Below are 17,106 nucleotides of genomic sequence, written 5' to 3' on the forward strand. Positions count from 1 at the left end.
GTGTCAAGACGTGGCATGTTGAATCAGCTTGAAAACACCACTTGAAAGACGCCGATTTCCGGCCCGAAGTTGCGGTTTTATAGTCACACACTGCATGCTTTCCATGCGTAAGTTCGGCGTGTAAGACTGCACGTGATGCAGTGTGGTGCTGTATTTTTTACTTCTTCCAAAAACGGCCTCCAAACTCAACATTTTCAACCAAGAAATGTTTTGAGGAATAAAATGTGTGCTAACTGTGACTATTAACAATATTAAAACACATTTTGCTCATGAAATGAAGACAAAATGTATTTATTTCATTTTAAAATAAAACAAAACACCTATGCGTTTCTTTTTTTGGATAGTATATTTTGGCATACAATCTTAAATTCGTCATTATGACACAACATCACGAGGATATCTTAGTCACTACACAGTGACTAACCTTACTTTAGTCGCTCGTACCATGGATGCAAATGGACATATTGTGGAAGACTTTATTGATTATCACAATCTGGTTATTCTTAATACAGGCACCAGGACTAGAACTGATATCCAGAGTGCTAATTCCTTCTGCCTTGATCTTACACTATGCTCTCCCGAGATTAGTACTGGATATGTGTGGTCGAATCATAAGGTATAACCATGTCCCAGTAACCACTGTCCTGTTCAGATTCCGTAGTGGTCAGTCATTGTATACAAATGCTGTTGGAAGATGGAAGATTGCAGAAGCCAGTAGTGTGGATATGATCGAGGAAGCTTACGTTGCGAATAAAGATATCGATGTGTTCATTGACAATGTTATAAGTGATATTCACAAAACTGCAGAGTCAGACATTACGAAATCATCTGGCCACCCATGCCCAAAACCTCCGGTTCCCTGGTGGAACGGACTCTGTGAAGAGACTATCTGTGACGTAATTGGTCTAAAGTCCGTTTCCAGTAAGTATAGTTTTACATACTCCCCTGGTCCTACAGTGCAGGACCAGGATTGGAGGTTCTGATGTTATCCTGAGTAAACAGTTGTTTCGTTCGCTCAAACAGAAGTTCATTCTTGTTCGATTATTCAACTCCCGGACGATCTAGATGACGAAACATGGTGTCACAACTGGGATGGAGTTCCCGTCCAGCCGTGCGGCGAATTTGAAACTTCTTATCCACTGATATTTGTGATTGTTCTCTGTGTGCTGATCGCACAGGTGGCACGACTCGTCGGGAGTGATGTTTACGGGTAGTGAGCGACTTTCTGATCTGATATTCGCGCAATTTTGCCTAATCTGTGATTTTTTTGTGAATGAACTCTGTGACAGTTATAAACTCTGATAATTCTGAAGGAAAATACCATTGAACTCTGTGAACATTTGTGTTAATATTCACGCTAATTGACTGTTAACCCTGATGCTGAAAAAAAAAACTATGGTAGCCCATTTCGGACAGTTCGTCTTCGCGTTGCATTTCTACGATGTCGCGAATGAGCCAATATGCGCGCACTCTTATGAAACACTGGGATATTGTGTTTTATTTCCTGTTTACTGCCTACTGTACCATTTCTACGGAATCCCTGTTTGTCACACACTGACGCAACAAGCTAACAATGTGCAAGCCCCTCACCATGTACAAGTCCCTACAAACATTCCACTGCCAAGCAAACTGGACCTTAAAGGAAAATTGGCAGCAAACTGGAAAAATTCAGACGGATGTGGGACAACTACGAAATCGCAACTAGACTTTGTGATGCAGAAAATAAATACAGGACTGCTACTCTGCTAGCGTGTATCGGCGTCGATGCGTTAAACATTTTTGATGGCTTACCCTTCACGCATGAAGAGGGTAAACAGGATATAGATATTGTCCTCCAGAAGTTTGAAACATTTTGTGTCGGTGAAACAAATGAAACTTATGAGAGGTACTGCTTTAATCGCAGAGACCAGGAGACATCCGAGACCATCGACTCGTACGTTGCTGTTCTGCGTACGCTTGCAAAGACCTGCAATTGGGACAACTAGAAGATAGCTTAATAAGGGACAGAATTGTTGTTGGAATTCGCGACAACAATACTCGGAAAAGGTTGTTGCAGGATGCGAGACTAACTGCGAGACTAAGTCTTGCATTGATGCCTCTGTTGATGTAGTTCAGCATGTTCGGGATAAGTATAAGCACAAAACCCAACACAAACAGAAGAGCCAGAAGCAACACAAAGGGAAACAGAAAATCCAAACAGAGCTGGAATGTAAATTCTGTGGCAAACGACATCCATTTGCAAAGGAGAAGTGCCCAGCCTGGGGTAATGTTTGTACCCACTGTGACAAGGCTAATCACTTTTCATCTAAATATCCAAGCAAAGGCAAACAGAAACAGCATAAAGTTCATCAACTGGATACTGATGAAAGAGTGTCTGATATGTTTGATGTTGAGGAAGAATATGTGTTATCACTAAACTATGGTGTAGAATGGCAAAACTGTCGTTTTCCAGTTAGACTGTGGAGCTACAGTCAACATTCTCCCCGAGAATCTCTACACTGAAACCTTTCATGACAGAAAACTGAAGAAAGTGGAAAAATCCACAACAACCCTTGTAATGTTCAACGGGACAGAGATTGTGCCTGTTGGAAAACGCCGCATTTCCATGAAAAACCCAAAGAATGGTCGGAAGTACAGCGTTGAAATTGTAATCGTAAAAGGTGACTACAGGTCTGCTAGGAGCCAGAGCGGTTCAACAAATGAATCTAATAACGGTACAGACCGAGAACATTATGCTGCTAGCTCATCAGAAGAGCAATGATGTGAATCTAAGGAATCAGCCTGAGGTGACCTTGGATAAAATCAAGTCTTCCTTTCGAGATGTTTTCCAAGGAGAAGGAAAACTGGAAGGTCTGTTACATCTTGAAGTTGACGAGAAAGTGCAGCCTGTTAAGTTGCCATGTCGCAAAGTACCTGTTGCTCTTCAGCCCAAACTGAAAGAAGAGTTAGAGACTCTGACCAAGAAAGGTATAATTACACCAGTTACTGTGCCAGCTGACTGGATATCAGCAATATTTGTGGTTTCCAAACCGGATGGACGTGTTCATCTTTGTGTCGATTCGAAACCTCTGAACTCTGCTTTGAAACGAAACCACTACCCAACCCCTACTATTGATGACCTCCTACCTGATCAAGCCAAAGCTAAATGTTTTAACCACGCTGAACACCAAGAATGGATTTTGGCACGTCCAACTTGAGGAAGAGAGTAGCTACCTAACGACTTTTGAAACTTATTGTGGACGATACCGTTGACTTCGCATGCCGTTTGGCATCTCTAATGCGCCTGGAGAGTTCCAGCGTAGACTCAATGAGGCACTGGAAGGTTTAGATGGTGTGAAAGAAGTTCATGACGATGTTCTAGTTTTTGGTGTTGGAGACACAAATGAAGATGCAGATGTGGATCACGACAGAAAGGTGATTTCTTCCCTCGATGGGTGTCGTGAAAAGAAAGTTAAACTGAACCAGAATAAGTTTCAACTCAAGTGCCGAGAGGTACCATACCTTGGACACATCTTGTCTTCATCTGGATTGAAGGTTGAGCCTTCTAAAGAAACTTCAATCAAAGATATGCCAGCGCTGACGGATAAGAAAGGGGTGCAATGCCTGTTAGGCATGATGAATTTCCTCCAGAAGTTTGCCCCAAGGCTGTCGTCAGTTACTTCCCCTCTGTGAGAACTTCTCAAGAATGGAATCACTTTTCTGGGAGGAACAAATCCATGGAAAATGTCTTCAGGGAGTAAAAGACATCCTGTCAAGTCCTCCTGTTTGGATGTATTTTGACGACAAAGCTGACACAGTACTGCAATGTGACGCGTCCCAAGATGCCAACCTGTGGCCTATCCATCTCGTTCTTTGTCTGCTGCAGAGAAGAATTACGCACAGATTGAGCGAGAAATGCTCGCAATCGTCTTTGGGATGGAAAGGTTTGAACAATACGTTTATGGAAGGAAAGTGAGAATTCAATCGGACCATAAACCACTGGAATCGAATGTTCGCCTGCATAGTGCTCTAAAGAGACTACAACGCATGCTGTTGCGCCTGCAGAAGTTCCACTATGATGTGAGTTAGAAGAACGGTACAGAAATGTATCTTGCTGATACACTGAGTCGTGCATACTTATCACATTCGAAGACAGCTACTAATGATCATGGAGATGTTATGCTAATTGACAACAGATGTCCAACAGCTATTGAGACAGAATCTATCAATATGACTGAATATCTTGCTATTTCCGACAAACGGATGGAGCTGATTCAAACAGCCACTTTAACGGATCCCACCATGTCATCATTGAAGAGAGTGATACAGAATGGATGGCCAGACAGAAAGGAATATGCTCCCTTTGCAGTACAGGAATACTTTCCCTTCAGAGAGACCAGCTCTCTGCTCAAAACGGAATAGTGTTTAAATGTGAAAGAGTTATCGTTCCTAGTAGCGTCAGACCGGATATCTTGGACCGACTCCATTCATCACACATTGGTCTTCAGTCATGCATACGCCGTGCCAGAGAGTTAGTGTACTGGCCGAACATGATAAAGGACATAACCGATTTACTGAGAAGGTGTGACACCTGCAACACTCTCCAGCACAACCAACAGAAAGAGACTCTCATCAGTCATGAGATCCTCAGTCGCCCATGGGAAAACTTGGTTGTGATTTATTTGAGTTTGACGGCAAGGATTACCTGATACTGGCAGATTATTACTCCGATTACTTTGAAATTGATCGGCTTACATGCCAAGACGGCTACAACAGTGATACAGATGATGGAATCACAATTTGCACGTCATGGAATTCCTGTTCAGCTCATATCAGACAATGGACCGCCCTTCAGTTCTTCAGAGTTTAAGAAGTTTGCTGATAAGTTTGAGTTCGAACATATCACTTCTTCACCACGCTATCCACAGCGGAACGGCAAAGAGGAAAGCGCTGTAAAGACCATCAAGCAGATCATGGCCAAATGTCTACATGCCAAAACAGATCCTTTTCTTGTTTGCTAGAATGGAGAAACACACCAACAGAAGAAATTGGTAGTTCTTCAGTACAGAGATTGTTTGGAAGAAGAACAAGGACTCTTCTACCCGCAACCAGCGAACTCCTCAAACCGAAAACTATTGACAGAGTTGCCGACAAACTTGCCAGTAGAAAGCTGAAACAAGCTCGATACTACAATCGTTCTTCACGTGATCTACCGGATTTGCAGATTGGAGAGGTTGTGAGACTAAAGCCCTATAACAAAAACAAACAGTAGCAGAAAGCAGTTGTTGGCCGACAAGTAGATATACGTTCTTACAGCGTTAAAACCGAAGATGGCAGACGTTTAGAAGAAACCGTCGCGATCTTAGAGCTTCAAAGGAAGATCGACCAGATGTAGAGATACCACACGTGTCCACTCCAACTCAAACACGAGAAGGGGAAGATTCTCCCGTCCGTACAATGTCCAGTCCGTTGTTGCAGGACGTGGACCCTAAACGACCAAGTACTATTAGTACACGACCAAGTTCTATTAGTACACGGAAAGCCAGCACGCTTTCAGGACTGTGTCTCAGTGACAATTTTGTAATGTTTGACTGTTTGAAATAATTGACTTACTGTCAGTTGTGTATGCCCTGGACAATCCTGTGTTAAAGTTAAATTCAACTTTCACATATATAATACAGGTTAATCATTGTTTTCAGCAGTTCCCACATGCGTTCGATTTAGTGACGTAAACTTCCTGAACTTTTGAGTTAAGAATTACTCTAATAATTATTGGTCTTCAAAGTTATGCTTGCTTTTAAAATTGCTTATGAACTGCACTTGTGTTGAAAAGGGGGATGTGACGTAATTGGTCTAAAGTCCGTTTCCAGTAAGTATAGTTTTACATACTCCCCTGGTCCTACAGTGCAGGACCTGGATTGGAGGTTCTGATATTATCCTGAGTAAACAGTTGTTTCGTTCGCTCAAACAGAAGTTCATTCTTGTTCGATTATTCAACTCCCGGACGATCTAGAATGACGAAACACTATCAGAACCCGCAAGAAAGCAAAAAACAGAGCTAAGAGTATGTTACTACATATTAACATTGTTAACTATAAGCGTAAGAAAGGTCATGTACAAAAAATAAGTAAGAGAACTCGAAAGTTGTTTTTTTTTGGCGCTAAATTTGCTCTACTGTAGATTCTATCCAGACCTTAAAATCTATATGGAGTAAAGTTAATGCTGTTTGAGGTAAAAACTATGGCAGCTAAGTTCCTGCACTTTTAAAGGATGGCGACACGTTTGTTACTAATGTGGGAAAGGCTAATGTTTTGTGTGAGAGTTTATCCTTTGTAAGTAGCTCAGATAATTATGTTTAAACGTCACAAAGTCGAAATTGAAAACGACATTTTCTCTAATATTAATATTTGATGACTATGTTATTAATAATGACGTTTCTTTGAAAGAAGTAAAACAGGCCATTTCTAATAGGCCTAGTAATAACCGCTCTTCTGTGGAAGATGGCATACATTACTCATGTTCGTGATACGCATGAATCCTTCTTTATCATATTATTACTACTTTTCAATCATGTATGGGATTGCATGACAATACCTCTAACCTGGCGTAAAGGTATTGTTGTCCCTATCCCCAAAAATCCGGAAAACCCCCGTCAAGCCCATTGTCATACCTTCCTATATCCTTAACCAGCAATGTATGCAAACTAATGGATGGGCCATGGAAGTGTAATCAGCCAGTGAGTGAGGTGAGATCAGCCAGGGAGGTGCGACCAACCAGGGAGGTGTGATTCAGCTAGGGAGGTGCAATCAGCCAGGGGAAGTGCCTGAGATGGCTATAGGCGAGGTACAATATACAGGAATTCGATACTTTAATCTTATTAGGTACTTATAGGCCTACTAGCAGTTGCACTCACATGAGGCATCGCTGGCTAGCTCCGACCTTCAGCCGCGATCAGTAAGGTCGCATGTTCGAATCCAGCTCCAGCTGTTTCTCCTGGGACCTTAAACTGAGAGGTTTGTCAGGTACTTGTATGACGAAGGTTGATGCTTCACACTGTTTTCATCTCGCCATAAACCTGTCACCAGATAACTGAAACCTTCTGGAGCACGGCGTTTTTCCCCAAATACACGAACGCTCTTTTCCCACTTATCTGCAGGGGCCGGTTTCACGAGCTCACTTAGCTACGTTTGCCCTAAACTACCATGGCGACGTATATTGTACAGATATAAAGTGCATTTCCTAAGGGCTACCATACACTAAGTACGCTTCATAAAACCGGCCGTTTGTACGCAGTACTGAGCAGTACATACTTCCTTTGTACCGGTGTGGAGTTTCATTGTGGCGGGGGATGAAAGAGAGTTTACGAATACCCCCAAACTTTGCCAAATACATGCATCAGTAACAAGCCACAAGCTACCGATGCTTTTGTGTGGCGAAGGTCAATTCCAGCAACAGTGACAGACACAAACTCCAAATTAATCCACAGGAAAACAATTTTCTTGATTGTGCAATTTTATTGGTCTGTAAACTTTACCAACAATCACAGCCTTGACTAATACAATCAAAGAATACTACATTAACAGCTATCTGTTGCTTTAATACAACATTCTTTGACGAAAGTACTTCCGATTAAACTTCAATTAGGCAAAAACAAACCACTTACAATGACAGATCTACATTTAACTTTGTACACAGAACAACAATGACCTAAGAATAATATGCCAGCCTGTACTTATCACAACCCATACAGAATGCATTAACTAACAACATCGTTTACACAACTTCACTTGTGCAACAGGGAGACCATGGGTCAATGAAGGTGAATTCATAATTACCAGAATTCCTTAATTTACCAGAACTACTGTCGGAGTCCAGTGGTAGTAAAGCTAACAAGATGTCCCCGTCAGCTTTATGGTACTATCATATCAACTTCATGGTACAATACATGGAAGCCATTACAATAGATATGAATATCAGGCACCATGATTCTAAATGCACTTTCCTTGGTAAAACAAGGCTTAACACAAGTAAAATGACCAAATGTAGAGCAGTATTACGACAATCATGATTGGAAACAACAAAGAGTAAACCATCATGCCCAATGTTAAGAACTATTTGGGGTATCATTCCAGTCTTAAGACATTTCCAACTTATTTAGGCATCATGAAAAATACACCTGCACCTCACAAAGTGTCCAAGGAGTGGAAACTTACAATAATGGTTCTTGTGACGCATGCAGATTTATTCGAATCTGACATCACCTAAACAATGAACCATGATTTCTACAGACATTTATATAGCCGTCAACCAAAATGGATCAATAACCACAAGGTCAAACCCCAAGATTCTCTTTCCTAACATCATGTTAATTACAGATCTGTCTTTCAGACCACCAGAACAAAGCTTGCTCCTTAATTCACAATGAAAATGCTTGGATATAACAAACTTAATAAGCAACATATCACGAATTCGGCAGAATTCATCTAGAAAGCCAACTGTGAAAAAGTTGCACATAACAACGACTTCCACTGGTGAACTGTTTGGTCGAACACTTGCACAGGTATAAACCAGTATCATGGAGAAACAGCTCTGGCAATTCGTCCAAGAAGCTAAAGCCCATCACAGATGTATCCATCAATATATGCTAAACATGAAATCTTATGCTGTTTTTTAATACATGTACTTTATGCAAATGTTTCATTAAGTATATCCTTACTGGAGTTTTGTCTTTTCTGCATGAAAAGCCATTCATCACCATGATTAAGAGATGAAATTAGAGGGATGAAATGGTTAAAATGACAAAATGGAAGAGTGGGTTTTAGGGCAACCTGCAGAACTGCTACCCAGGGTTGCCAGGATAAAGGCAGACAACCGCTGTCCTGGGTGTGGAAGATAAACTGTGAACTTTGTGCAGAGGCAGTTCTATTTACATCTGACAAAATGATCAAAATAACAAATAAAGGAAAACAACAACGAATGAAATATAGGGAGACGAAAATGCTTTGTCATGCAATCAACACTGTGTTGAACGCTACCCAGGAAGGAGTAAACAGGCTTTATCATCTTATCTAACACTTCAAGACTGCTTCTCATATTTGCTCAGGGCAGCCTTTAAGCGGATGTTCTCCCTTCTAAGTTTCTCCACCTCTTCTTTAATTGAGGTGTTTTCTCGCTCCAGATACGAGGCACGCATGGCGATTTGATTCTCCTTTATGCGCCGTGCATCGCGTGAACGTTTTGCTGCCACATTGTTCTTCTTCCTCCTGCACCAATAACGGTCATCTTTAGCACTGTCTGGCACAAACACCTGTAAACACAATGATCCACACATTACTATAAACATGTTAGTGCTCTTTAAAAAATAAAAAATTATAGTGAGGGATTCAAAAACACCCAACAGTTTACATGTACTTAAAATTAAAATAATTTAAATAGTAAAATGTTTTAACTATGAAATTCAATCAGAGACAGAAACCCCAGATGCATCTTCAATTCATACACAAAATTTTACTGAGGTTGTCACAATAAATTCTTCAAGCAAAATACAAACTGTGAAAGTAGGGCAAATTAAGCCTACTGCAATGTGATCTAATCTGGGGATTTACAATGAAATCTTGTATCCCACACCTAATACATGGGACCTACAGATGACTCTTGTATGAAGTTTTGGAGATATACATATACTGCCAACAAGTCAAAAATTAATTCTAGCTAACAGAAAGTAAGTAAAAATCAGTCTTGACAACATTCATTTCAGACAGTTTTGCTATTGGGAGACGAATGGTGATGAACAGGTTCAACAAATTTATAAACACGTACAGATATGTTCCCAAGCTGCTGATATATAGTGAAGTTGACAGGGGAGTATAAATGCACTTATGACCAAAGCTCCACCAAGTGGTCAAATTACCTTTTTGGACTTCTTTATCATGGGCTGAGGCTTTAGATCGTCATCTGTGAATTTGTGCTTTCTGGGATCAAATTCTGCCTCACCTGCAAAGATAAAAAAAACCATCCAGTTTACATTATAAACAAGGGCAAAAAAAAATGCCCATCCAGCTTTATACAATGTTAAGACCAGAAACACATTCCCAATTACAATGCAACCCCAACTACCCTAGTGTATTCTAGTAACAATGAAGAATGAATACTGCATCAGGAATGTACACTTTGTTAGCAGGCATCCTTTTCCAAGGATGTCCACTAGCAGGGAAGGGGAATATAAAACTGGATTACTTTGACAAATTACACTATGTGCTCTGTGATCCTATGTTAAATAACAATGAAATGCATCTCACAAAAAAACATGAACGTACCAAGATTAACCCCTGGATTAGTTTTAATGTTTTCTGGTCACATTTCCGAGAAGTGCATTTCGGTGCTTCAGCACTCACTGGGCATATGTACATGTTGGTAAATATCCTGCTGTCAGTTTTATTCACTGGGTTACCTTCGTTTTTCATTAAAGACATAAAAATTTCTCCACTACAACAGATTTTGTTGTTTCCCCTTGTTTACTTTTTTGATGGTGGGAGGGACATGGCCATTTAACTACTGAAAATAAATGAACTGACAAGTTGCCTCAGGCATGTTAAGTTTATAAACAAGATAGACTTCCTTGTCATAAATGTGTATCCCCTACAGGACTGTTTAGTTCATCTGCACTGGGCAGAACTTTATAAGGGCTCTATATAGATGTCATTAAAGTTCCCATCTTTAATTATCTGAGAGAATTGGGCAATTGTGAAGAACACAAGCATTTCCGTCCTGGTTGTTCCTCACATTAAGGCTTGATTTCCATGGCAACTTATTACATATTTCTATAGGTATGTTTAGTTCATCCAATGTCCAAGGACAAGCCTGACTATTCACAAGTAATGCTTTAATGTATTTTATCTCCTGTTCTCAGCCTCATGACTGTCAGAACTGATAAATAAAGGCAGCCCAAATGCCAGGGCACAAACTACCAAACTAGGTAGGAGTTTTTCTCCAATGGAAAAAGACAAGCTTAGCAAATGTGGGAATTTAACTCTTGGCCTAACACAAGAAACATCATAGTGGAGTAAAGCACATTTGATCTCTCCACACGACAAACACAGGCTGTCAATAGGGGCACATTCTGAAGCTCCTGCCTTTCATACCATTCCACAAAATCTTATATTTTACTTATTTCTGAAATGCTAAGCATATCATTTTTCAGCCGATCATTTTCCCCTTACATTCCCTATTTAGACCCCTGGAGACCATAATATCCAGAAACTGTTGAGGACAGTTAATGATTGCAGCTCATTTTACAACTCAGATAAACATTGAAATACATATATTTTGTGACACTGTGGTGCTCAGAAATCAAAATCAAATTCATTCAATGTATTTCATACTGGCCTTTCATATACATGAATAAACATAAGAATAAATTACAATGAAAAAACAAGGTACCGGTACTGTCATGCATTTTCACTGACTTCCTTTGTATGTACTATTACATGGTAAAGTTACTGATTGAGTTCACGTTGGTTAGGAAACACACAACTACCTGTATCCTAGTTCCTCAATCTTTTCCATATGACAGAGCACCTTCCAGTGAGATTTATGCACATTTTTATTTTGATATTGGAGGCAAAACTAGATTGGTTACAACTAGAGGGCAAAATAATAAATACATACATGTATGTGTAGGTAGGGAAATGATTCAAGTTTTCAAAGAAAAAATAAAAAAAAATTTGAAAGAGAGAAAAAAAAATGCTTTGATAGATACACCTTTCCTCTTTCAAAATTCTGTTTGTGGCATCACCTTTGCCAGTGTTTTTGGACCATGTTCTTGGTTCATGCTGTTTTACCTGGGAGAGTAGATAAAGCCAAGTCAGTGTCTGATGGTGCATCTTCCCCCTCCATCTCTTCACTGCTTCCAGTCGTATGGCTGGAGCTAGGGAAAGCTGATACTAAAACAATAGAGAGGGGGGGGATTCAGCCAACATGTTACCTCGTCTATTATTACCTGGGATAGTGACAAGAGCCAAATCCTGAGGGCCCACCTCAAAATCAATGCTCACACCCAGTTTGTCTTCAACCGGTGAACTACCAGCATCCTGTTCAGAACTCGGCTGCAAGGCTGAAACAAGTACCAGTCCGTTGGTAAGAGACACCAGCTATTTAGCTAGGGTAACCCATTTGCAGTTGCCTGGTTAAGAAGCAATGTAGTGTTTACAGCTGCAATTAGCTATCATTTACAGCTTAAGTATCCAAGGAGAAATACATCCCATCTTTAGATATATCATACATCATGACATGTGTCACATATGTACACTGATGTCTATTTAGACACTATACAGAATTTTAAATATTCAATTTATTTATTTGATTTGTGTTTTACACCATACTAAGAATATTTCACTTATTTGACGACCAACAGCATTATGGAGGGAGGAAACTGTGCAGAGCCCAGGGAAACACATGACCATCTGCAGGTTGCTGACAGACCTTCCAACACATGACCCTTCGTTTGATGAATCATACTGTTACGTCATAACGTGTCATATACGTACATGCACGCTCATGACTAGTTAGAAGGTACTATACAGAATTTTAAATGCCTGATAGATAAAAAGATATGAATCCATCACAGGCATCTCATATGATCAATTCAACCACTGGATTTCATAATGTCCTCTTATTAGTGTTCAAGATAGCAACAAGATATACCAAACAAAATACAGACACAATGTTAAGGCAGAGGGACGGACCAACATGTACATGTCACGTACATACACTCAATATAAGTTATGTAACCTTTGGGGCTTTCCTCTGATTACTTTTCAACATGAACAACAGACCAATCATACTCGGGGAAATCGCTAAATATGCAAAAGTTATACAATGATTCGGATAGTTTTCAAATTCAACCTGAGGTTCATACACAAAATGAACCTATATTTTTTACCTAAATTTTAGAGCAGTTATGCTACTGCAGAAAAACCAATGACCTATGAGAAACACCAAGTTTATTACTATGCAAAACTTATGCATAGGTCAGATCTGGATGATTTTTTGAAGTCATCACTGATAGAGTTTCACGATTCTACTCTTGCTTTATCACATACGGCAAATTAGAGAATATCTGGCCTACAAACCCAATGAAAAAGTAATCTCTATATATGCTCATAAAATGCTATGTCCCTATTCCTATTTATGTCAGCTGAGTGTAGAAACAGTACCATTTTATGCCTGAACATAAAAAAAAAAAAAAAAAAAAAACGGTATGTACATCAGTAGTTAACATCCGCAAGAACAGATAAATCCAAGATGTTTGTTCAGTAATGCAATTTTGTTTTCATTTTAAAAATAAAATTCAAGTAGAAGTTTAAAGCTATTGTGTTTAATAACAATTATTCTGAACCAGGAAATTAAACAAGACAATATATTTATTTGAAATACGAATAAATAAAGCTTTGCATAGTTCTCAGGAAGTTTTGATTGCCTGGAGACAGACCTGAACTAGAACCAATGTTTAACTACATACTAGTAGTTCATGGGGAGAAGTAGAGCGTAAAAACTTCCTCTCCACTGTATCCACACTGTCAATTTTTATCAATAAAACATACATCTATCCATAAAGCATGTAGATACAAATTAAATTTTAGTTGATTAAACAATTCAAAGCCATTAAGGTATGGAATACGTATAAATTACCCTAATTCCTCAACCTTTTCGTATATGAAAAAGCAACTTTCAGTGCTATTTACAAACATTTATAATTAGATTTTGGAGACAAAACTACATTGGTTGGATTGGCCAAATTCAGGGCTCTACACGAAGTATAATTTTATTAGTCTACACCGAATAATGCCTTCAGAATATGCTTGAATAAAAAGCTTGCAATCATCTGCAAAGTTTGAAGAATAACAGTACCTCTACATCTACATGAACGCCAAATATATAAATTTGTACTTGTAACTGTAAAAATGCAAACAGGGTCATCCTTAAAAATTTCTCTGTTAAACTGACCCTTTGAAAAACAAGAGCTAATTAATAAAGGGCCTGAATCCTGTTAATGTTGTCTTTTATTTGACAGGTACCTGTAAGGTTAATGGGCCCTGTTAGAAGAAAAATGTAGTTTCACATTACACCTGACTAAAGTAAAAGGCTCAGTGAGGTTGCTGCCAGTTTTAAGATGGTGAGGTCCTTGTGACAGAATTATCTAGAGACATGTTTTTCACAAAAAAACTACTTAATCTTACAAAATATGCTGCTTGAAAGCCACTCCTCCTAAAAAGGTACATGTAGCTACAACAATGTATTTTATAACAATTAAAGCGAGTGGGTATCTGAGTTTATCACAAAAAATCTTGAATGCCAATCTGCTTGTCATAAAGGAGGGAAGATAGGAGGATGGCTCAAACTGTACAGACATTCACTGCATGACGCATACTCAGGATAGAGATGCCACAAGCTCTCACAAGCTTCCTGCTATTACAGGAATACATGAACACAAATGAGTATACCCGTATGACTGTGCAGAGAGAGTAAAAGGCATAGTTGAGCTTCTACCAGCTGCATGAACATGTATTGGTAATGTACCTGGACTGGAAGGGGGACTACACCTAGCAGGAGGAGTAGTGGGTGCTTCTGGTGGGGGACCTTGCGAAGGGCTGGGCATCTCCAGCCGTAGTCCTTGCTGGCCTCTCCCAAGACTACTATTGCTTCCACTGCTCCGCTGAGAATGGTTGCTTGCGTCGTCAGTCGCTATAGGCAGGCCGTTCTCGGACAGGAACTCATCCAAGTCCATGTACTCCAGCTTGAAGTCATCCATATCGTAGGTCTTTTCCCACAGGTTTGGCCCCAGGAATGCAGAACCCATGTCAATGCGTGGAGATTCTTTCCCATCTTTCTTTTCAGAATCTGTCAAGCATAAGTTTACACTTCTAATGCCAGTTCACCAAACACAAACACAGTATTGATACATAACACAGTACTGATACAAATTCCAGCACCATTTTTGGGGTCACTAAACCTAGTGCATGTGCGGCCTGAGATTTTACATGAAAGCAGAAAAATAACTACATGTATTTCATTTCTAATTCCTAACTGTTAATGTCTTGTGACGACTCATGGGTTCAAGCCAAGCCAAACCAAACTTGGATATTAATACATGTATAATGCCTACACATACAAAGATGCTACCAGACAATATCGTCAACATGCATAAATGACTCGTATCAGTGTTTTAAGTGTACCAATGACAGGTACATGTTTGTGCCTTGAATATTTCCCAAAAAATTCTGAAATTAGTAATTAACATTTTTGTATCATGTTCACATTGATGCTATGTTAAAAATTAGGGCAACCTTGGTCAGGTATATTGATTGTTTGGAAGACAAAATCTGTGTGGTCAGGGAACACTGATCTGTCAAAGGTGAGTAACTTTCTTTGCAGCTTACTGACAAAGTTACCCGGACAAGGATTCACACATACTCTCCTAGGTTTAGTCATCACTCGCAACAGATTTCTGAATCTGAGTCAAATGTGTGAATTAAAGCTAATGAGCCAGCTTGCTTCTTGAGGAGCCATTTAGCAACTTACCCGTATTAAATAACGTATATGCTGTGATTTTCATAAATACAAGTATCTCTGCTTTGAACTTTGGAGTACTTTCACAAAGTACATGTTGCTTAACTTTTATACCTCTATAGCCACCATGGCAGCATTAGCAAGGGTTTAATTTTAGTGCTGCCTCACTGAACCAGTCGCACCATGACAACAGATATCAGACACATGCTACTAAACATGTTCTGAATGAATGAATGGGGATTCATGTCACACAGGCAGCCTATTAGCAATATCCTGAATGACTGAATGTGTATTCAACAAGGGGGTGGTGGCTATTATGCACAAATATTGTGAAAAGAGGTGTGCACACTGATCCTTAAATGACATCAGGAGACACTGAAACACTTGTCTCTATTCCCTCCATTCCTGCTTCCTTTTGCAAATCACGTACAACAGGCCCGGTGTTTGGCTGCTATGCTCTTTACTATACCCAAAATGAAAAACAATATTATGTCGATAACTGTAGTCTATATAATCTTCAGTTAATAATCTTACAAAAACAAGATGTTTTAACGACATAACATATCCATTGAGTCATGTGAACTTGAAATATTACCACACAAATCATACATTTATTTCTTATATCAAGAGTAGAAATAAAGATTATTGCTGTGCAAGTACGGCCGTTCACCTAGTAGAGCAGATTTAACAAGAGTTAACGTGTCCCCCCCCCCCCCCCCCCACCAACCGTCTTACTTAGTGCTAGTGGACGGAGACAGCCAACAAGGCGTCTCTGTTCTAAACAGGTCACGACCTGGGTCACCGTTCACCAGGCAATGGAACTCATTCCCATATTTGCTTTCTGTTCCGCAGTCACGTCAAACGTTTGATTTTAACGGACCCGTAAGTCCATGAGATGCCCAGGCGAAGAAGCCTGGATGTGAAACGAAGTAAATAACAACAATATCAGCGATGAACCTATGATTTACGACACAGGATTCAGACCGTCAGCTCAAAATGGCGATGGGCATGCGATCGTGTTTTTGCATTTAAACACATCAGAATCACAATGCTTACCGTTGAAACTGAGCAGAGGATTCTGCAAGTTGGGATTTTCCAATAGAGCTTTCAAAGTCATCCCAGAATGAAACCCAAACGTCGACATTTTTTCCCAAACCTCTAGCCGAACTGACGTATCAAGCAGACCTAGTTTTGTAAGCCCATCGGCCAAAGCAAAACACTTGTGACGTAGGCAGCAGGTGTCGCAAAATTTGCATTCGTTCCGAGAATTTTGACCAATAGAATTGTACATTACATCTCTCGGGAGAGACGGAATGTTTTATTGGGTGACTTTTTTAGGTCAGGATCCGTGGTCACGTTGCTCCACACGTTGTTCAGCAGGGCATGAAGTTACGGCAGCTTAAACACGGAACACCGAGGAAAACAAGTTCAAAATGTCAGGTAAGGTAGGCTAGATATTAATATTACTACACTGCTGGCTTAGCCATACCTATTTATTGCTATGTGGCGTTCGAATGACCATAACGAAAAGGAGAAATGGTCAAAGGAAATAAATAAAAT

General features: G+C 39.8%; 1 protein-coding gene across 2 annotated transcripts; it reads right to left on the bottom strand.

Moving 5' to 3' along the window:
* Nucleotides 1-7,473: 7,473 nt before the first annotated feature.
* Nucleotides 7,474-16,746, bottom strand: LOC135472376 (thyrotroph embryonic factor-like). Of its 2 annotated transcripts, none has more exons than XM_064751851.1 (5): nucleotides 16,603-16,746; nucleotides 14,557-14,877; nucleotides 11,820-11,921; nucleotides 9,890-9,972; nucleotides 7,474-9,286 (listed from the first exon to the last, which is right to left on the bottom strand). In XM_064751851.1, the coding sequence occupies exons 1-5, from the start codon at nucleotides 16,688-16,690 to the stop codon at nucleotides 9,056-9,058; spliced, it is 825 nt and encodes a 274-aa protein (XP_064607921.1). In that variant the 5' UTR covers nucleotides 16,691-16,746; the 3' UTR covers nucleotides 7,474-9,055. The 2 variants fall into 2 exon arrangements, with proteins under 2 accessions (XP_064607921.1, XP_064607920.1); XM_064751850.1 differs by lacking the exon at nucleotides 11,820-11,921 and adding an exon at nucleotides 11,978-12,091.
* Between the last annotated feature and the right edge of the window lie 360 nt (nucleotides 16,747-17,106).

Source organism: Liolophura sinensis, chromosome 8 (assembly GCF_032854445.1).
Source record: "Liolophura sinensis isolate JHLJ2023 chromosome 8, CUHK_Ljap_v2, whole genome shotgun sequence".
NCBI classification, from domain to species: domain Eukaryota; kingdom Metazoa; phylum Mollusca; class Polyplacophora; order Chitonida; family Chitonidae; genus Liolophura; species Liolophura sinensis.